The 23,307-nt window shown below is 43.5% G+C and overlaps 1 protein-coding gene across 1 annotated transcript in view; it reads left to right on the forward strand.

Moving 5' to 3' along the window:
• Positions 1–23,307, forward strand: part of atrn (attractin) — a 339,856-nt gene that overhangs the window by 51,304 nt on the left and 265,245 nt on the right. The window contains exons 2-3 of the mRNA XM_078406639.1: positions 2,793–2,876; positions 10,962–11,075. Coding sequence (XP_078262765.1) covers positions 2,793–2,876; positions 10,962–11,075 — 198 coding nt within the window. The remainder of the gene's footprint in view (positions 1–2,792; positions 2,877–10,961; positions 11,076–23,307) is intronic.

Here is a 23,307-nt window from a genome sequence, read left to right on the forward strand (position 1 = left end):
CAATCAATCATGGCTGATCTATCTACCTATCTATCTATCTATCTATCTTTCTCAATCCCATTCTCCTACTTTCACCCCTGACACCCCTATTAATCAAGAAAGGATAGATAGGGAAGATGATATTTAGGAAAACGCCAGTGGAAAAAAAGTATAGGAGCCTGAAAACTAACGCACAGGTTAAGCTGCAGCTTCTTCCCTGCAACCAACAGGTTGTTCATTACGACAAGCTCTGAACTACATAGACTTGGGGGGGGGGGGGGGGGGGGGAATTTCTTTTGTCTTAGCATTAATATTGTATTGGTTTTTAAATATACCAACATTCTTTTTTTGCTGTTTATTATGGTAGTTACAGAGTGCTATGTTTACATACCTGTGTCGGAAGGAACCGCAGATGCTAGTTTAAACTGAAGATGGACACAAAAAGCTGGAGTAACTCAGGCATCTCTGGAGAGAAGGAACGGGTGACACTTCAGGTAGAGACCGTTTTTCAGACTGAAAGTCACGGGAAAAGCCCTTTCCCGTGACTTTCAGTCTGAAGAAGGGTCTCGACCTGAAGAGTCTCCCATTCCTTCTCTCCGGAGATGTTGCCTGTTCCGCTTTTTGTATCTATGTTTACATATCTGTTGTGCTGCTGCAAGTAAGAATTTAATTGTTCCGTTTTGGGATATATGACAATAAAACACTCTTGATTCTTGAGATATAATCAAATCAAGCAACGTAAACAAAATGATGTGACTAAAATCTGGGAGATGTGAGTGAGACAGAAATGGTTATTCAGTGTATGCATAAAACTGTTCATTTTAATAATATTGTTGAGCTGCAGCATTACACTGCTCAGTCGGAAGAAAGCCAAGAATAGAACTTAGGTGGGTTGAGATGAGGTAATGGTGTCAAAGAGTTCAGGTGATTATCTTTATATATATAGGGAGATAAAAATGAAGTAACCAAGAGCTAACATTTCAGTTCTGATGGAACTAAAATATTAATTATTTCTTTCTCCAGAGTTTCTGAGCTGCTGACTATTTCCAGCATTTTCTATTTGTATTACAGAGAAATAAACCCTGTTTCAATGCTGAATATAGTCAGCAGCTCAGACTACTTCTGGAAAAAAGAGGGAATTCATATTTCAGTTCCATAATCTTCCATCAGAAGTGAAATTTTAACACTTGTGTGTCTCGCTGTCTTTCTCTCTACAGGTGTACATCCACCGTTTTCTATTTTCATTTCCGATTTTCAGCATCTCCAGTTTTTCCAAGGTAGAACTCGAGGTACTGGAATATCTCAGTGGATCAGGCAGCATCTCTGGAGGAGAACTCTCGGCGGAGAGAGGAGACTCTGGAGGACATGGATAAGTTCTTCCAGTGTTTACTGAGTTACTCCAGCACTTATCCGTGTCCTCCAGAGATGCTGCCTGACTCACCGAGTTACTCCAGCATTTTGTGTTCTCCGCAGGATCTGCAGTTCCTTAGGTCTCCAATTTCTTATCACCAAGTTGCTTATTAATAAAACAAGGTGGTAGAGATGTGTTGATGACTTACTAAACAACCCATCTGCATTTTATATATCTCACAAACAACAGAGGTCCCAGCACAGATCCCAGTGTAACACCTGTGTCCATACTCCTCCAGCTAGAATGGTAATTTTTCCACCTCTACCCATTGTCTTCTATGGGTAAATTGAAACTACCAAGTTACCGTAGATGTAATGCACCTTAATCTTCAGGATCAGTCTGCCATGATGGACCTTGTTAAATGCCTTAAGGTCCACCTAGATAACATTCACTATCCTATCCTCATCAATCATTGTCAACTCCTCAAAAAAACTCAATTTTCTAAAACATGACCTGCCCCGCAAAAAGCCACGCTGAATGTTCCTAATTATCCCTTACTCCAAACGGGAGTAAATCCTTTGTCCATGAACTCTCTCCAATAGCTTTCTTACCATTAACGCGAAATTCACCAGCCTATAATTTTCTGGATATCCCTGTTTTCCTCCTTTAAGACACAACACTGACTAGTCTCCAACGCTGTTGCTGTTTGACCTTTCCATAATCTATCAGCATAACCCTTTATTTCCTCCATTTGCTTCTCAAGCCTTTTCTGTAATTTGCCCATATTATCTATTTTGATTATTCACTGCCATAGCAAATTTCACATTTTCGGGTTAACTGTGGTAATGGAGATAAACTCTGCATTGAATAGCAGCGACATAATGACTGCTGATATGGATTGAGAAATCTTTTTTGCACTGTGTGACACCTGTGCAGAGTGGGAAATTCAAAAAATTATTATGTTGCTAATGTATGTATGCACGATAGCGATCCGGTCATTTATTTGAGAGGTCATATTGAAATTGGTGCTTTCTTTGTTTCTGACTATAGTTTCACTCAATGTTCAAACATTTTCTTCTGAATGTGGAAATATTTTGTGCGTTATCCTTTCCATTTATCGATGAGCATGTTCTCAGTCGTCAAATCTGGTGTACCTTCAGGCTTCGGAACAAGTTTAAACAAAACTTGCATGGAAGTCTGAGAGTTGAGTGTTATATATCACGATAACGTTGAATGTGATAATTGGATAGACCCCTGGCAACTCGATCTGACCCCTAGGGACCTTGCTGTGTGTCGGGGTTAACTATCACAAAATATTGTAAGGCTTGGGTTTGGAATGATAATTTGGACATGCTTTAATTTTCCATTTAAGTAAACCTCTAACTGGAGCTATTGTAATTGTATCAAAACGCGACTGATTTATTTTTAAATTGTAGTAACTGAACTTTTGTTTAATTTGCAGATTAACTGGACAATTTGGATATCTTACTGATGGGCCAGGGAACTACAAATACAAGACAAAATGTACATGGCTTATTGAAGGACAGTGAGTATTTTGGTCTTTTCCATTCATCCTAGAAAATCTGGTTTTGCAAGGGACTTTTTCCCCACAATGGAGCCTGTATCAAATGTTGTCATCTGCTCAGAGGAGTCATATTTAAGCATCTGCAGTCACTCTAGCTATTGAGGAAGTGTTTGAGCAGCTCTGATAACTGCTTGTTTCCCTGGTGGTCAGCTGATGTCCATGGAAAAGGAAGATTTGGAATTGGATTGGAACTAATACGAGGAAGTGATAGGACTATTAACAGCTACAAAGCTGTTTCCTACTACATTTCGTGCAGCTATCATCACCTAAAGGATGGATCATTGCCCACTATCTCCCTTTCTGGAATCTCCCATTCTATGATCTGTCAAAGCTACACTGGAGAAGCCACAGAATCGGAATTTATTCCAGTGAAGACCATTACACTACTTCTTTATATAAAAGAAAACAGGAACAGTGTGATTGAGGGCGGCAATTTGTGTGTCTTTATTTAAGAAGGGCTGGTGGGTCAGAGGGTGGTGAATCTGTGGCATTCTTTGCCACAGAAGGCTGTAGAGGCTGTCAGTGGATATTTGTAAGGCAGAGATAGTTAGATTTTTCATTAATATAGGTGTCAGGTTATGAGGAGAAGGCAGGAGAATGGGGTTAGGAGGGAGAGATAGATCAACCATGATTAAATGGTGGAGTGGACTTGATGGGCCGAATGGCCTAATTCTATCACTTATGACCTTATGGCTCCAAAGAAAAACCTGGGAACTGTGGACCAGTAAGTCAGACATCAGTGGTACATGAGTTACTGGAGAGGGTTCTGAGGGACAAGAGACAAAGTTCTTCACTGCACCTCAGTACATGTGACAATAAACGAAACTGTAACAAAAACTGAGATATATATATTTGGAAACACCAGGATTAATTGGAGTGAGTCAGCATGGCTTTGTGCGTGAAAGATTGCGTTCCAAAAGTTTGAGTTGCTTTAAGGAAGTAACCACAAATGTTTGAGGTCAGAGCTGTAGACCTAGTATGTTTGGACTTCACCAAGCCTTTGATATTGTTCTGCTTAGTAGGTTACTCTGCAGGGTTAGATTGCATGGGATCGAGGGAGAGCCAGCTAATTGGATACATAATTGGCTTCATGGTAGGAAGGGGAGAGTGATGGCGAGAGGAAGTTTTCCAAGCTGGAGGCTTGCAATAATCCCAGTACTCCGGGATTAGTACTGGGCCCATTGCTGTTGTCATCTGTCACCTATTTGATGAGAATGAACGATGCCTGGTTGGTAAATTTGCAGATGACACTGAAATGGATAGTATGGTATACAGTGAAGGTTATCAAGAGTTCACAGGTTATAGGAGCAGAATTAGGCCATTCAGCCCACCGAGTCTACTCTGCCATTGAATCATGGCGGCCCTATCTTTCTCAACCCCATTCTCCTGCCTTCTTCCCATAACCCCTGACACCTGTACCAATCAAGAATCTGTCAATCTCCGCCTTAAAAACATCCTTTGACGGCCTCCACAGCCTTCTGTGGCAATGAATTCCACAGGCTCACCACCCTCTGACTAAAGAAATTCCTTCTCGTCTCCTTTCTAAACATACGGCCTTTTATTCTGTGGCTATGGCCTCAAGGTCCTAGATTCTCCCACTAGTGGAAATATCCTCTCCACATCCACTCCATCCAGTCCTTTCACCTTTTGCAGTGGGATCTTGATTAGCTGGGAAAGTGAGCCAAGGAATGGGAAATGGAGTTTAATTCGGATAATTGTCAGGGGTTGCATGGACAAGCCAGGGGGCTACAGACCAGTGAGTCCAACATCTGTGGATGTCTAAGTTACTCATAGGGATTCTGAGAGACAGGATCTATCTGCATTTGGAAAGGCAAAGACTGATTAGGGATTGTCAGCATAGCTTTGTGCAATGGGAACCATGTCTTATGAACTTGATTGCGTTTTTTGAAGAGGTGACGTTGTTTACATGGACTTCAGCGAGGCCTTTGACAAGATACTGCATGGTAGGCTGGTCTAGAAGGTTTGAACACATGGGATCCAGGACGAGCTAGCCAATTGTACACAAGATTTGTTGGAAGGAAGGCAGACGGAAGGTGCTGGAAGAATGCTTTATTCAGACTGGAGTCCCGTAACACGCGGTGTGTCATAGGAATCAATGCTTGGCTTTCGGTCCTTGCATCGATTGATAGATAAACAAACAAATAGTTAAACAAACATACTTCAATACATGCACACATGAACACCTGCACACAAACATCTGCAAACGCACGATCTTGCACGTATTCACGCACAATTTGGATGAGAATATGAGATCTCTAACCTCATGGTTAGTAAGTCTGCAGGCAGCACTAAAATTGTTTGTATAGTGGATAGTGAAGGTTATTTACAATGAGATTTTGATCAACTGTATAGAATTGAGTATAGGAGCAAAGAGGTCCTTCTACAGTTGTACCGGGCCCTGGTGAGACCGCACCTGGAGTACTGTGTGCAGTTTTGGTCTCCAAATTTGAGGAAGGATATTCTTGCTATTGAGGACGTGCAGCTTAGGTTCACTAGGTTAATTCCCGGAATGGCGGGACTGTCGTATGTTGAAAGGCTGGAGCAATTAGGCTTGTATACACTGGAATTTAGAAGGATGAGGGGGGATCTTATTGAAACATATAAGATAATTAGGGGATTGGACACATTAGAGGCAGGAAACATGTTTCCAATGTTGGGGGAGTCCAGAACAAGGGGCCACAGTTTAAGAATAAGGGGTAGGCCATTTAGAACGGAGATGAGGAAGAACTTTTTCAGTCAGAGAGTGGTGAAGGTGTGGAATTCTCTGCCTCAGAAGGCAGTGGAGGCCAGTTCGTTGGATGCTTTCAAGAGAGAGCTGGATAGAGCTCTTAAGGATAGCGGAGTGAGGGGGTATGGGGAGAAGGCAGGAACGGGGTACTGATTGAGAGTGATCAGCCATGATCGCATTGAATGGCGGTGCTGGCTCGAAGGGCTGAATGGCCTACTCCTGCACCTATTGTCTATTGTCTATTGTCTAACTGCACCAATGTAAAGGCATAAACGCGCATTTGCGTGTAAATACATGCACACGCATGCACTCGCACACAATTTGGATGAGAATGTTGGTAGCATGGTTAGTAAGTTTGCAGGCGATACTAAAATTGGTGGTATACTGGACAGTGAAGGTTATCTAAGATGTGTGAGGCAAGTGCTTTTGCAGAGAGGATGATGGGGACCTGGAACGTGCTGCCAGAGGTGGTGGTGGAGGCAGATATGATAGTGGTATTTCAGAGGCTTTTATAGGCATCTGGATATGCAGGGAATAGAGATTTATGGTTGCATGGGACTATATGGTGGCGCAGCGGTAGAGTTGCTGCCTTACTGCGCCAGAGACCTGGGTTTGATCCTGACTACGGGTGCTGTCTGCGCGTAGTTTGTACGTTCTCTCCGTGACCGCATGGGTTTTCTCTGGATGTTCTGGTTTCCTCCCACACACTAACGATGTCCAGGTTTATATTTTAATTGGCTTTGGTAAAGGATTGTAAATTGTCGCTTGTATGAAGGATAGTGCTAGTGTGCGGAGATCACTGGTTGGTATGGACTCAATGGGCCGAAGAGCCTGTTTCCACACTGTCCAAAGACGTACAGGTTTTGTAGGTTAATTGGCTTGGTAAAAATTGAAAATTGTCCCTAGCGTCTAGAATAGTGTTAATGTGCAGGGATAGTTGGTCGGCATGGACTCGGTGGGCCGAAGGGCCTGTTTCCGCGCTGTATCACTAAAACTAAACTACTCTCCCCTTATCTTTATCTCTGGTACAATCCTTATTGGCTGCAGTCCAATCCAGTTCATGATTTTAATTAATGTGTCTACGTTTTTTGTGTTTTATTTTTATCTCTTGACAATTCAATTTAATAGATACTCTTTAAATTGTTAACTTTTTTAACCCCTTTGTTTTCTCAGACATTGTGTGCTCCCTGCTGCTGTCAGTGCACTTAATATTTTTCCTTGGCCTCAATTGGTCTCGTATGTCTATGTTGATCCATGCGTGTTAGTTTTATGTTTCCCCTCAGACTCTCTCTCCTGCTCTCAAATCTCTTCTAAATGTTTTGCACTGGCATTTGTTGTTCACCAATATTGCTGCCTGCTTTATCTTCCCAAGTTATTTATGCAGCCTCCCAAACTCAGCTTTTGTCTTTGTTGTCATATTCTGTCCTACTCTGTCATAATAAAATATATAATGGCCTCCATTATCTTGGACGTCGACTTATTCTTGTCATGAATATGATGACCATTCCTCACATTCCATTTTATTTGAATTTTCAGCAGCTGTTGTGATTGGCATCTTGTGTTTTCAGCAATTTTTCTCTTCTGTCTACTGCTCCACCAACACTCCCTGTTAAAGTTTGGTACTTAAAACAGACAACAACACAAACAGTTCTATAATTATGAAGCATTTCTTGGATGTCACCCACATCATTTGTATGATCTGGACAATCTTGGTCTCAACCCGATGACAAACATTGCTTTTGCTTTTTCCACCCATCCCCCTCTCGGCAACTTAAAATAAGTTTTTTTTAATCACTGTTTTGATAAAACGTTATAGACCTGAAAGGTTAATTCCGTTTCCTGTTGCTTCCTGACCTGCTGAATGTCTTCCGAAATACACCCCCTCCCCAGTTACTTTCCTCTGCAACCGCAGGAGATGTAACACCTGTCCCTATACCTCCCCCCTCGACTGTCTAAGGACCCCAACAGTTTTTCCAGGTGTGTAAGAGGTTCACTTGCACCTCCTCCAACCTCATCTACTATTTCCGCTGTTCCAGGTGTGGACGCTTGTATATCGGCGAGACCAAGCGCAGGCTCGGCGATCATTTAGCTGAACACCTCCACTCAGTCCACCTAAACCTACCTGATCTCCCGGTTGCTCACCACTTTAACTCCCCCTCCCATTCCCTCACTGACCTTTCACACCTGTTTTCACACCTTACATTTCCTTATCTATACACTTCCTTATCTATGTATCTCCCTCTCCCCTGACATCAGTCTGAAGAAGGGTCTCGACCCGAAATGTCACCCATTCCTTCTCTCCAGAGATGCTGCCTGTCCCGCTGAGTTACTCCAGCATTTTGTGTCTATTGTCTTCAGAACTTTGTTTGTTTTCAGAATTTTAGTAACTTGTTTTTTTTTTCAATTGCTTTGGTTCATTCCATGTTATTTAATCTCTTGAGCGTTTTCTTCATTATTGGGCTTTTAATATAATTATTAGAAAGCAGTTCTATATACTTAATTGGAACTTAATTCTCTTATCCCCTTTATCTGCTGTTGAATTAATAATAAGCTAGTTGAACGCCTCTGACTATTCTTTGTTTCATTCATTTCAATTGTCTGCATATTACTTTTGCCACCGCTGTAGAAGTCAATCAATAGTGTGATTGATCTTTTGTAAATGCACTTTTTAAAAGTCTATGCTTTCTCTGTATCTGCACTCTTAATTTTCCCTTCTGCACAATCGAATATACTCATGTATGATATGATCAGGGGGCACTGCATGATGGCTGACTCGCCAACGGTCTGTCTTCGTCTTTTTCCTTCTTTGTGTTTTTAGTTTGTTGTAAAATGTATGTTTTAGTTTACCTTTAGTTTCGCATTATGTTTAGTTTCGTAAATGGGCCCGCACTTGTCCTATCACCCTGAGTACCGGCACACCACAGGGCTGTGTTCTGAGCCCCATGCTCTACTCCCGCTTCACACACGACTGTGTTCCTGCATTCGACACCAACACCATTGTCAAGTTTGCAGACGACACAACGGTGATCGGGCTGATCACCAACGGTGATGAAACACACTACAGAGCGGAGTTGCAGAACCTGGCTGACTGGTGCTCTGATAACAACCTGTCCCTAAATACCACCAAGACCAAGGAGCTGATCATCAACTTCCGAAGGTCACACAACGGGGAATACGCCCCGATCTTTATCAAAGGGGACAGTGTGGAGAGAGTGTCCAGCTTCAAGTTTCTGGGCACTCACATTTCAGAAGACCTAACATGGTCCAATAACACTGCTGTGCTGGTCAAGAAGGCACAGCAACGACTGTTCTACCTAAGAACACTGAAAAAGTCTGGTCTACCCCAACAGCTGCTGACGACATTCTACCGCTGCACTATAGAGAGCATCCTAACACATGGCATCCCTGTGTGGTACCTCAGCTGCATGGAGGCAGAGAGGAAAGCTCTTCAGCAGGTAGTCCATAGAGCTCAGAGGACCATCGGACTCAGCTACCAGCCTTGGAGGGCATCTACAACACACGATGCCTCAGAAAAGCCACCAGCATTCACAAAGACGCTTCACACCCCTGCAACAGTCTGTTTGAACTTCTACCATCGGGCAGACGATACAAGGCCTTCTACGCCCGCACCTCCAGACTCAGGAACAGCTTCATCCCCAGGGCTATAGTTGCTATGAACCGGTCCTGCTGAGCCGGATGGTCACATCGCACAGTGAACCGGCACAGATCTACTTGTACTTTATTCTGTTTTAAAACTGTTACAATTTGTTTCATTGGGCTGTTTAAATTAATACTGACTAGCTAATTAAATTATTGCATCGTACGGGAGGCGCATTCACAATCTCGTTGTACCCCTGTACAATGACAATAAAGATGTATTGTATTGTATTATATTGTATTGTATGTGCGGGGTGGTGGGGGAAACTTTTCTAATCTCATTCCTCGATGGAGGTGCGACTTTTTCCGTGTCGTATCTTCGTCCGCACTGAGGCCTCACATTGTGGAGTTGGCGGCCTCTTGCTGGGACTTCGTGAGCTCCAAAACCGCGGAGCCTGCGGACTTTAACATGTCGGAGCGGGCGATCCCTTTGCCAGGGGTCGGCCTTTGGTGCTCCAACCTGCGGGAGCTGCGGACTTTAACATCGTGGAGCTCGCTGTTGCTGGATAGGGACCGAATTCGGGAACTCCCAAGTCACAGGAGTTTCGACCACCCCGATGCGGGAGCCTAGACCGCCCCGACGAGGGAGCTCGATCGCCGGTAGCAGATGGTTCGAACCCCCCGACCGCGGGAGGAAAGGAGGAAAGAAAATAAGACTTTATTGCCTTCCATCACAGTGGGGAATGTGGAGGAGCCGCTGTGGTGGATGTTTATGTCAATTTTTATGTAGTTGTGTGTCTTGTTGATTTTTTTGTTATGACTGTATGGCAAACCAAATTCCTCGTATGTTGCGAAACATACTTGGCTAATAAATTGAATGAATGAATGAATAAGTTTATTGACCAAGTATGTACACATACAAGGAATGTGCCTTGGTGCTCCGCTCGCAAGTAACAGCACGAACATACAGTAAACAATTAAGAATAAAGCTTAAAACGTTAAGAATACAACATTACGTTTAAACATATGAATGAAATAAACCAGCGCAAAAAGAGACTACAGACTTTTGGTTGTTGAGTAGAGCTACTACTCGGGGGAAAAAAACTGTTTTTATGTCTGGCTGTGGCTGCTTTGACAGTCCGGAGTTGCCTTTCCGAGGGAAGTGCTTCAAAGAGTTTGTGGCCAGGGTGAGAGGGGTCAGAGATGATCTTGTCCGCTCGCTTCCTGGCCCTTGCAGTGTACAGTTCGGCAATGGGGGGGAAGGTTGCAGCCAACAACCTTCTCAGGTGTGCGAACGATTTGTTGCAGCCTCTGATTACGATTATGATTATTAGGATAGCATTCAAAACAAGTTTTTCACTGTAACTCAATATACGTAATAATAATAAACTAATACCAATACCATTGAAATTGGTACCCTGTGAAATGATTGGGGCAAGGACCACGTGGGTTTTCTCCAGGTGCCCTGGTTTCCTCCTACAGTCCAGAGACTTGCAGGTTTGTGGGTTAATTGGCTTTGGTAAAGATTGTAAATTGGCCCTAATGTGTAGGATAGTGCTAGTGTATGGGAAATCGCTGGTTGAAACGGACTTGGTGGGCTGAAATTTCCACGCTATATCGCTAAACAAAATAACTAAACAGTGTGAAATACTTATTCACAAACTGAGACTATTCTAACCTGAATTTGTTTTTGTACCCAGGCCAAACACTATATTGAGGCTTCGATTCGTTCACTTTGCTACAGAGTGCAGCTGGGATCACTTATACGTTTATGATGGGGACTCTATTTACTCACCATTATTAGCTGTGTTCAGGTAAGAAACATTGTTGGGCTGGATGTTTGATTACTTTTGTGGAATTTCCAGATCATTGGTTGACTAAAGCTACTGCACAGTTGTGTCGCACAATGAGCATCAAAAGCTGAAGCAATTAATTGATTGTCAGCGCAGGAAAAATAATGGAATCAAAGCTTCAAGTAAAATTGGAGTTGAAAGACACATAAGGAGAAATTAATGATATTACATAACGGACACACTTTCATGTTTGAGGCCATTAAAACAGACAACTAAATTACTAGTTGCTAATGTTTTGGTTAGTGAAGTGCCACTGCACTAAGTATGGTACCTGTAAAGTATATTGGAGTTTAAAGATTTGTATTGTTAATCAGCAGGTAATTGTTCCATGTGTAAGAAGGAACTGCAGATGCTGGTTTAAACTGAAGATAGACACAAAAAGCTGGAGTAACTCAGCGGGACAGGCACTTCAAAAGGGTCTCGACCCGAAACGTCACCCAATCCTTCTCTCCAGAGATGCTGCCTGTCCAGCTGAGTTACTCCAGCTTTTTGTGTCTATCTTCGGTAGTTGTTATAACCTGGCTTACAACAAAATGAATATTGATTTCTCTAACTTCATGTAACCCTTGCATCCCCTCTCTCCGCCCCTACCCACCCTAGTCATCGTGCTAGTTTTACTGTCATCCTGTTGAGTTCCACTCGTTATCACCCATCTCACAGCCAACAATGGACCATTGTGTGCTCCACCTTTCCGTGATTATCGTTGTTTTTTGCATATCTTCCATTCATTTGTCCGAAGTACTGTCTATACCTCTCGTTCCCCTTGCCCCTGATTCTCAGTCTGAAGATGGGTCTCTATCAGAAAAGTCACCTCTTCCTTTTCTCCAGCGACCTGCCTGACCCTCTGAGCTACTCCAGGTTTTTGTCTGTCTGGTTTAAACCAACATCTGCAGTTCATCCCAGCACAATGGGTAGTTGTTGTCGGTTACACTCAACACCATGTGAATCTATGTCAAGCTTTTGCACGTTCCTTCAATTAATACAGCATAATTGGTATTCATTTCTTTATTACATTGTGGATAAACACTTTCTATTTTATTTCTGGAATGAGGGCATGATTGTAAAGGCCAAAATTCAATGCCCATCTCCCAGTTTGAGAAGGTTGTTGTGATCTACCTTGGGCATGCAATTCTTGTTATAGACAATAGATAATAGACAATAGGTTCAGGAGTAGGCCATTCGGCCCTTCGAGCCAGCACCACTATTCAATGTGATCATGGCTGATCATTCTCAATCAGTACCCCGTTCCTGCCTTCTCCCCATACCCCCTGACTCCGCTATCCTTAAGAGCTCTATCTAGCTCTCTCTTGAATGCATTCAGAGAATTGGCCTCCACTGCCTTCTGAGGCAGAGAATTCCACAGATTTACAACTCTCTGACTGAAAACGTTTTTCCTCATCTCCGTTCTAAATGGGGCGACCCCTTATTCTTACGGGGGTGCCTTTGCAGTGCAGGGTGGTCCGTGACTTGGAGAAGAATCTGCAGCTGGTGGCATTCCTGTGTGTGCTCTGCTCTAATTGTTCATGGTCATGGAAGTACCAGTTTGAGCAACGCAGTTGAAGAAGCCTTGGTGTAGTCAAGAGTGTTTAATTGTCCTGTTTTCGATACATATGACAATGAAATTCTTGCTTGCCACAGCATAAAAGGCTTGTAAGCACAGTGCTCACAAGTAACATAATAAACAAAACAATTCAATCAAATGTAGATGGTGTAGGTTTGATATATTAAAATATGGAACCCACAGGGTGACATCCTGGCACAGCGGGCGATTCACTGCCTTACAGTGCCAGAGACCCGGTTTCAATCTTGACCACGGGTGCTGTTTGTATGTTTGTACGTTCTCTCCGTGACCTGCGTAGGTTTTCTGCGTACTGTAAAGTTCATTCCACATCACTGCCCGCCGACTTAACTCAACGGGTGGCACAGCTGGTAGAGTCTGTGCATCATAGCGCCAGAGACCGGGGTTCAATCCTGACCTTGTGTGCGGGCTGTGGAGTTCGTCCAATCTCCCTGTGACCACGTAGGTTTCCGCTGCTCCAGTTTCCTCCCACATCCCAAGGATATATGGGTTTCTAGATGAACTAGCCACTGAAAATTGACCCTGGTGTGTAAGGGAGTGGATGAGAAAGTAGAATGCTGTACAATTGAACGAGTGTGAAAGTGTGATCAGCGGTTGGCCTGGGCTCAGTGGGTTAAAGGTTCTGTTTCCATGCTCTGTCACTCTCTAACCCATCTATATTTCTTCGTAACCTCCTATATCCTCTCAACGTACTTTTCTACTTGTATTTAGCGACCGCACCTTTGATATCTTCATCTGCCATATATAAATTGTATAAAACTAAGACCGTAACACTGATTCCCGTGCACACTACTAGTATACGTTCACAAGTTCATAAGTGATATGAGCAGAATATGGCCATTTGGCCCATCAAGTCTACTCTGCCATTCAATCATGGCTGATCTATCTATTGCTCTCAACCCCATTATCCTGCCTTCTCCCTAAAACCCCTGACACCCAATATTGCCAACTAGAAAAAAAATCCACTTGAACCTACTCTTCCCCCTTTTTATTCCTAATCCTCCATCCAATCCACCATGTTGCCTTCTAGGTGGTAAGCACATTGGGATCTGGAACAAGGCCAGATGAGCAGCCCTTCAGTAGATGGGATGAATCACTTGCATAAGGAGATGCAAGGATGTTAAGCTTGCTGGTTTGGTTTAGTTTAGTGATACAGTGTGGAAACAGGCCTTTAGGCCCACTGAGTCCGCACTGACCAACAAACCCCCTCACACTAACACTATCCTGCACACTAGGGATAATTTTTTTTTTTACCAAAGCCAATTAGCCTACAAACCTGTACGTCTTTGGAGTGAGGGAGTGAAAGACGAAGGGTCTCGACCCGGAACGTCACCCATTCCTTTTCTCCAGAGAGACTGCCTGACCCGTTTAGCTACTCCAGCAATTTGTGTCTACCTTTAGCTTTAGTATGACGGGTTAAGATAGCTGTAGAGCTCAAGGATCTTTGGACATCCTTTGCTGTACAACACGAGGTTCTTGAAAGACATCCTTTGGGGTGCAACACAAGGATCTCGATAGACATACTTTGCCATGCAATGCAAGGTTCTTGATCGTCATCCTTACTAAAATTGGATACAATAAAGGATTGAATAGCATGCCATTTTATCTGTGTTAGTGATTTTGAGAATGTATTGTGATCGATGATAGTAAATTGGAGAGAGGGATTTCAGTAACTGGCACAGTGCTGCTCTCATTGTGCACAGGGAAATAGTGTGTCTGGAAAACGAATGCAAGGTGTCAGAGTCCAGTTGATTGGCGACGACAGACGAATATGGGTGTAACGTGGGCAGGTGTGATGAGCTTAAATGAGGCATCTTGATCGTCATGGGCGAGTTAGGCCCAAGAACCTGTTTTCGTTCTGTATGACTTTATGACTCATGCAAAATACCTGTTTAATTCTTCCACCATCTCCTTGTTTTCCTTTTTTAATTTCCACTATAATTTAATGCAGGACTACCAGTCATTTTGTTAACTTTTAAAAATATCCAAGGAAACCTTGGTTTGGCAATTCTGGCTACCTTTTCTTGTATTCCATTTATTCCTTATCAATATTGAAGTAATTCGTTGCTTTTTTATATCTTCTTAGTAATCTCTTGACCTCAGTTTTTATGCAATTGTGCGTTTCTGCCTGCCTTTAACTTTTTTCAGTTTACTAAGAATGCTGTAAGAGCCTTTTCTCATTGTATCATATCTGTTCTTCTATTCTATGCATTCAGAAAAATCTTCTGAAATGTTTGCCTGTGCATCTCAATTAACTGATCACTTTACCTTATTAACCCATGATCTCCCGGTTGCCAAACACTTACACTCTTCTATTTATTCACAAAATGCTGGAGTAACTCAGCAGGTCAGGCAGCATTTCGGGAGAGAAGGAATGGGTGATGTTTGTATAACTTGTTTTCACCTAACCCACAGCTAACAATGGACCCGAAACGTCACCCATTCCTTCTCTCCCGAGATGCTGCCTGACCTGCTGAGTTACTCCAGCATTTTGTGAATAAATCGATTTGTACCAGCATCTGCAGTTATTTTCTTATACTTACACTCTTCTTCTCATTTTCAAGCTGATCTTTCAGTCCTGGGCCTCCTCCACTGCCAGAATGAGGCCACATGCAAATTGGAGGAACAGCACCTCATATTTCACTTGGGTAGCTTACTGCTGTTGATTTTTCGAACCTCAAGTGACCGTTGTATCCCCTCTCTCGCCCCGTCCCTCCCCCACTCTAGTCATTTTATTGGTTTCACTGGCGTCCTGGTGAGTTTCATTGTTTGTATAACTTGTTTTCACCTAACCCACAGCTAACAATGGACTGTTTCCTTGATCATCATTAATTTTTTGCTTATCTTTCATTTCTTCGTTCTATATCTCTCTATATCTCCTGTTGCCATTTCCCCAGACTCCCAGTCTGAAGATCATAATCATAATCATACTTTTATTAGCCAAGTATGTTTTGCAACATACGAGGAATTTAATTTGCCGTACAGTCATACCAATAAAAAGCAACAGAACACACTAAATACATTTTACCATAAACATCCACCATAGTGACTCCTCCACATTCCTCACTGTGATGGAAGGCGAAAAAAGTTCAATCTGCTTCCCTTCTTTGTTCATCCGCGGTCGGGGGCCTCGAGCCTTCCATTGATGGTACGATCTTGGCTCCTGTAGCCGGCGGTCGGGCCCTCCGTGTCCGGGTGATCAAGCTCCTGCATTGGGGGGGAATCTCAGCTCTCTTGCGCCGCGTGATCTGACCCGGGTCGGGGCTGGTCGAACCTTCTGTGATTTTGGAGCTTTCCAACATCGGTCTCTAGCTGAGACTGCGAGCACCTCGATGTTGAAGTCCGCAGGCCGCGGTTGGAGCGTCGATCCCAGGCAAGGGATCACAGGTTCCATGTCCACGCGATGGGGTTCAAAGTCACTCCCGAGCAAGGCCACCAGCTCCATGATGTTAGGCCGCAGAGCGACCGGAGATACGACCTGGAAAACAATCGCATCTCAGGCAAGGTAAGAGATTGAAAAAAGGTTTCCCCCGCCCACCCCCCACACAAAACAAACCAGAGAACATTAACACAAACTTTTAAAACACACTAAAAATAACAAAAGGGACGAAAAAACAGACAGACCGTTGGCGAGGCTGCCATCGCTGAAGGCGCCACCCGGTGCAATGGGTCTTGACCCAAAACATCACCCATTCCTTCCCTCCAGAGATGCCACCTGTCCTGTTGAGTTACTCCAGCGTTTTGTATCTATCTTTGTTGTAAACCTGCATCGGTAGTTCCCTCCTACACCTTATTTACCAGCTAACTCTATTTTCATGCTCTAATTGCCCTATTAAGGTATTTTTAATCTTGACCTGTGTAACTACAAGTAATTATTAATTTGATGATGATGTATTTTCACAGTAATTATTATTTTCTTAGTAATGCAGTCACCTAGTCACCCAGCATGGAAACAGGGCCATCAGCGCCACGCATTCATGCCAACCAAGATGCCCCATCTAAGTGAGTCCCATTTGCCTGCATTTGGCCCATAACTCTTAAAACATTTCCTATCCATGTACCTATGTTGTTATCGTACCTGCCCCAACCCTTTCCTCCGGCAGTTTGTCCCACATACTTTCTGCACTCTGCAAAGGTTGTACCTCAGTTTGTTATTAAAACTTTCCCCTCTCTCCGTAAGCTTAGAATATGGAAAAGCACAGCACAAGAACAGGCCCTTCAGCCCACAATGTCTGATGCCATGACCAATTCTTATCTACCTGTACATATTCCATATCTCTCCATTCCCTGAATCCATCCACCCATATGCTCTGAAACTCATCCATGTGCTTTGGAAGTCCATTCCAGCCAGCAGAGTTACAAATGAAGTTGTGTCTGTTTGATGCAAGGAAGCAAATTTGTCCACACTAAGATTCCTAAGAAGTGTGAAAACCGCACACCTTCAAATTTGGAGACAGTTTCTTCTCAGCTGTTATCAGGCAACTGAAGCATCCTACCACAACTGGAGAGCAGTGCTGAACTACTATCTACCTCATTGGTGACCCTTGGGCTATCTTTGATCGAACTTTACTGGCTTTATCTTGCGCTAAACGTTATTCCCTTAACATGTATCTGCATACGGCGAATGGCTCGATGGTAATCATGTATTTTCGTTCCACTGACTGGGCAGCACGCAACACGTTTCGGGTCGAGTTCCCTTCTGCAAAAAGTAACAATGGCCTGTTTCCTTTATCATCGTTCCTTTTTTGCATATCTTTCATTCATTGTTCTTTATCTCTCTACATCATTGCCTATATCTCTCGCTTCCCCTTATCCCTAACCAGTCTGTAGAAGGAAGGGTCTCGACCTGACACGTCACCCATTCCTTCTCTCCGGAGATGCTGCCTGTCCCGCTAAGTTACTCCAGCTTTTTGTGTCTATCTTCGGTTTAAACCAGCATCTTTGGTTCCTTCCTAAACATCCCATCTTCCCTCTTGGTTAGACGTGAAAGGTCCCTCATAAAGTCATACAGCACCGAAACAGGCCCTTCGACTCAACTTGTCTCTGCTAACCAACATGCTCCATTTAAGCCAGTCCCATTTGCCAGTAGAAACTCAAGGATGACACGGTAGCGCAGCGGTAGCGTTGCTGCTTTACAGCGAATGCAGCGCCGGAGACTCAGGTTCGATCCTGACTACGGGTGCTGCACTGTAAGGAGTTTGTACGTTCTCCCCGTGACCTGCGTGGGTTTTCTCTGAGATCTTCGGTTTCCTCCCACACTCCAAAGACGTACAGGTATGTAGGTTAATTGGCTGGGTAAATGTAAAAAAAAAAATTGTCCCTAGTGGGTGTAGGATAGTGTTAATGTACGGGGATCGCTGGGCGGCACGGACTTGGTGGGCCGAAAAGGCCTGTTTCCGGCTGTATATATATGATATGATATGATATGATGATATGACCTTGTAAATCCGTCCCAGTGCCATCGCCAGGACAATGGGCCTTTGTGGCAAAGTTAAGACTACGTTTTTAACAACTTTGGACTTGAATCTCACAATTGGCACCAGAAGCGTACTGCCTCGGTGTAATCTATGATTCTAACACTTGTGCTTAAGTGTGATTGTCCCGATGTAAAGTAAGATTTTTTTACTGAACTGTATGGGAAAAAATAATTTCACTGCACCCAGGTAAATGTGACAATAAAGTACCATTGACATGCTTTTCCAAACGTTTCTTCAATGCCACTCATATTGCGTCAACTACCAAACCTGGCAGCACGTTTCAGACACTGTGTTTAAAAACAAAAACTTGCCCCGTATTTCTCCTCTGTAAAAAAAAAACTTGCCACACACATCTCGCTTAAACTTTGATCCTTTCACCTAAAGGTAAAATTAAATTTTAAAAGGAAGTAGATAAATGTAGGGGTATGGTATTTGTACAGACAGATGAGATTAGTTTATTTTGGTGTCATGTTCGAAACACAGATGTGGGCTGAAGGGCCTGTTCTGGCGTTGTATTTTTCTGTGTTCTATAAATTGAGAGCGATGAGAACGTGGCACGGATAGTGTGTGTAGGATAGTGTGTGAGTGCAGTTGTGCAGATTTGATGGGCCGAAGGCCTTTTTCCAAGCTGTATCTCTAAACTAAACTAAAATTGTGCTGAATTAAAAATGAGGCACTCACAGGGCCAGCAGGCACTATAATGGGGAATGTGGAAATGGCTGAAATATTAAATAACTAATTATTTTGTGTTGTTCTGCACAGTGAACTGCACAAATTCACCAGAAATAGTAAGAAAGCCGAGGTTTAATGAGTGTGATGGAAATGTTAAGATCACAAGATATCAGAAAAGACTATTGACACTTTTGGACCTGATGGCTTGCATCCAATTCCCTTAATGAAGTGAGTGAGGGCAGAGCAATGCCACAGGGAGTTAGAGCTGTGCTCAGCTGTTTACAATCTGTTAATTCTCACTGAAAGGACGGAATGCAGCGTATCCAACTGGATTGAGAGGATAAAGCCAGATGGAAAATTAAGCCGACCAAAGAGCCTGCAAGGTCACATGGGCTGGTGGGAAATGAGGGCAAGAAGGTGGCAAATGGGATTTAATGTGAAGGTGTTCACTTTTGGTACAAAAGGAAAACATAATTTGTTTGCAACTAGGAAAATGGTGAATACTGCAAATAGGTCTGGGTGTAGTGATACATGAAGTACAAATAGAAACATGCATACAATACAATACAATACAATATATCTTTATTGTTATTGTACAGGGGTACAACTAGATTGGGAATGCGCCTCCCATACGATGCAATAAATCAATTAGCTGACCAGTATTAATTTAAACAACCCAATGAAACAAATTAGAACAGTTTTAAAACAGAATAAAGTGCAAGTAGGTCTGTGCCGGTTCGCTGTGCGAGGTGACCATCCGGCTCAGCAGGACCGGTTCACAGCAGCTATGGCCCTAGGGATGAAGCTGTTCCTGAGTCTGGAGGTGTGGGCGTAGAAGGCCTTGTATCGTCTGCCCGATGGTAGAAGTTCGAACATACTGTTGCAGGGGTGTGAAGAGTCTTTGTGGATGCTGGTGGCTTTTCTGAGGCACCGTGTGTTGTAGATGCCCTCCAAGGCTGGTAGCTGTGTTCCAATGGTCATCTGAGCTCTATGGACTACACGCTTGATCTTGAAGTTTGAGGTTGGAATTGCAGAGTTGTGGACTCAGTCCATCACACACACCAGGCTTCCCACCATTGACTCCATCTACATTTCACGCTGCCTCGGAAAAGCAGCCAACATAATCAGTCTGAAGAAGGGTCTCGACCCGAAAGGTCACCCATTCCTTCTCTCCCGAGATGCTGCCTGACCTGCTGAGTTACTCCAGCATTTTGTGAATATAATCAAAGACTTGTCCATCCCAGTCATTCCTCCTCCTAATATAGACACAAAATGCTGGAGTAACTCCGCAGGACAGGCAGCATCTCTGGAGAGAAGGAATGGGTGACATTTCGGGCCGAGACCCTTCTTTAGACTGACCCGAAATGTCATCTATTCCTTCTCTCCAGAGATGCTGCCTGCTCTGCTGTGTTACTCCAGCATTTTGTGTCTACCTTCAGTGTAAACCAGCTTCTGCAGTTTCTTCCTATACATTTCCTCCTCCTCCCTGTTCCCGTCCACCAGACTCTTCCCAGCTTCTTCCCCTCTGTTATCAGGCATCTGAACGGTCCTTCTATAAGCTAGGGTTCCGTCCAATTCATTTCTACCCCATTGTGGATATTGTATGATTCCTCCTAATATAGACACAAAATGCTGAGTAACTCAGCGGGACAGGCAGCATCTCTGGAGAAAAGGAATAGGTGAGACCCGAACTATATTCTGCACTCTGTATTTTCCCCTTTGCTCTCTCTATTGCACTTGAATTTAAACTGATTGTATCTATATATGGTGTATCTTATTGGATAGCATTCAAAACAAAGCTTTCTTTGCACCTCAGTATGTGATGATAATAAATTTAAATTTGTGTTGCTGTTACCAGTCTTACTGTCTCCGACTACATTTTATCTCTGTTTGCTTTGTTGTCACCTTCTCACAGCTAATAATGATCTATTCTACATTTTCCATGATCTCCATTCCCTTTGCCCCATTTTCACACCTTCAAACTTCCTTATCTATTTATCTCCCTCTCCCCCTGACGTCCGTCTGAAGAAGGGTCTCGACCCGAAACGTTACCTTCTTCCCGATGGCAGGGGTGGTGTGGGTCTCTGATGATGCTGACTACCTTTTTGAGACAGTGACTCCTGTAAATCCCTTCAATGGTGGGGAGGTCAGAACCCACGATAGAAATATAGAAAATAGGTGCAGGAGTAGGCCATTTGGCCCTTCAGGTCAGCATCGCCATTTAATATAATCATGGCTGATCATCCAAAATCAGTAGCCCGTTCCAGCTTTTTCCCAATATCCCTTGGTTCTTGGTCCTCCAAAATATTCCAAATGGAATTTAAACTGGAGGTGGCGGAGTATGGACTTAAGCAAGAAGGGCTTCTTGGAGAAGAGCTGCCTTAAATTTAGTTGCGTCTGGTTGAATAACTATAGTAGGGTGAAGACTATTCCATGCTTTAATTGTGCGAGGGAAGAATGAATCGCTATACATATCTTTGTTGACTGCTGGTATCTCAAATTGAATCGAATGCCCTCGTCTACTCCTGATAGGTTTGGGTTTGGTGTAGATGTGGTAATCTATGTCGAGCTGACCATTTAACATTTTGTAAAAACAGGTCAAACGGTGGGCTTTATGTCTGTCTTGGAGAGTGTTCCACCCCAATGAATTTAGAAGTTCGGTAACACTCGCTTCTCTCTCATAGGTTCTCTCTTCCTTGATTCCCTTAGCCCTCAGAGCTAAATCTAACTCTCTCTTGAGAACTGGGCAGGGCAGGGATGGACTTGGCAGTGTTACAGTGATCATTTATGTCCCAAGCTACAATAGTGTTACACCACTTCGATTCAAAGATCGGCTGCAAGATCCAAAGAGTAGGTTCATCCTACTTGAGGAAGTGAACCAACTATGTCAGGTGGAAGGAATATTTTGAGATATTGCGATCGAACCCATCCATCAAAGCCCGAAGGGAATTTCTCACTTATTATTGTCCTTGCTCCATCCTATCATTGCAGTATAAGAGGTGGTGGTGTTTATTGTAAGGCATAAATTCATGCAGAATTTAAGGAGACCATACCACAGATTGAAGAATTTTTTGAAATACCAGGTGCTCCTCAGCTTCCGCTGGGTTCCGTTCTGAGAAACCCACCGGAAACCGAAAGTATCGTAAGTCGAAATGCATTGAAAACGCGCGATCACGTGCCCAGAAGCGAGCGGTGGCCCGTTACGGGTCGCTGCTGTTGGCACCCTCGCAAAGTCAAACTATCGCAAGTCAATAGACAATAGGTGCAGGAGGAGGCCATTCGGCCCTTCGAGCCAGCACCGCCATTCAATGTGATCATGGCTGATCATTCACAATCAGTACCACGTTCCTGCCTTCTCCCCATACCCCCTGACTCCGCTATCCTTAAGAGCTCTATCTAGCTCTCTCTTGAATGCATTCAGAGAATTGGCCTCCATTGCCTTCTGAGGCAGAGAATTCGACAGATTCACAACTCTCTGAATGAAAAAGTTTTTCCTCATCTCAGTTCTAAATGGCCTACCCCTTATTCTTAAACTGTGGCCCCTTGTTCTGGATCCCCCAACATTGGGAACATGTTTCCTGCCTCTAACGTGTCCAACCCCTTAATAATCTTATACGTTTCGATAAGATCCCCTCTCATCCTTCTAAATTCCAGTGTATACAAGCCTAGTCGCTCCAGTCTTTCAACATATGACAGTCCCGCCATTCCGGGAATTAACCTAGTCGAACCATCGTAATCTGGGGAGTACTTATAAAGGAATTTGAGGATCTAAATTCATTTGAAAAATGGATGAAGTACATGATCAATTGCAGTGACCGAATTTCTGAAGAAGGATCTCGATCCGAAACGTCACCCATTCTTCCTCTCCAGAGATACTGCCTGGCCCGCTGAGTTACTCCAGCATTTTGTGTCTATCTTCGGTGTAAACGAGCATCTGCAGTTCCTTCCTGCACTCACCGATTTCATATGTTGTTCTTGCTTTCCTACAGTGCCCTCCATAATGTTTGGGACAAAGACCTATCATTTATTTATTTGCCTCTTTACTCCACAATTTGAGATTAGAAAAAAATCACATGTGGTTAAAGTGCACATTGTCAGATTTTATTAAAGGGTATTTTTATACATTTTGTTTTCACCATGTAGAATTTGCAGCTGTATATATACACAGTCCTCCCATTTCAGGGCACCACAATGTTTGGGACACATGGCTTCACAGGCGTTTGTAATTGCTCTGGTGTGAATTTAAGAGAGAGTTAGATAGAGCTCTAGTGGCTAGCGGAATCAAACAATATGGGGAAAAGGCAGGCACGGGTTATTGATAGTGGATGATCAGCCATGATCACAATGAATGGCGGTGCTGGCTCGAAGGGCCGAATGGCCTCCTCCTGCACCTATTTTCTATGTTTCTTTGTTTAATTGCCTCCTTAATGCAGGTATAAGAGCGCTCTCAGCACCTAGTCTTTCC

The sequence above is a fragment of the Rhinoraja longicauda genome, chromosome 1 (genome assembly GCF_053455715.1).
Source record: "Rhinoraja longicauda isolate Sanriku21f chromosome 1, sRhiLon1.1, whole genome shotgun sequence".
NCBI classification, from domain to species: domain Eukaryota; kingdom Metazoa; phylum Chordata; class Chondrichthyes; order Rajiformes; family Arhynchobatidae; genus Rhinoraja; species Rhinoraja longicauda.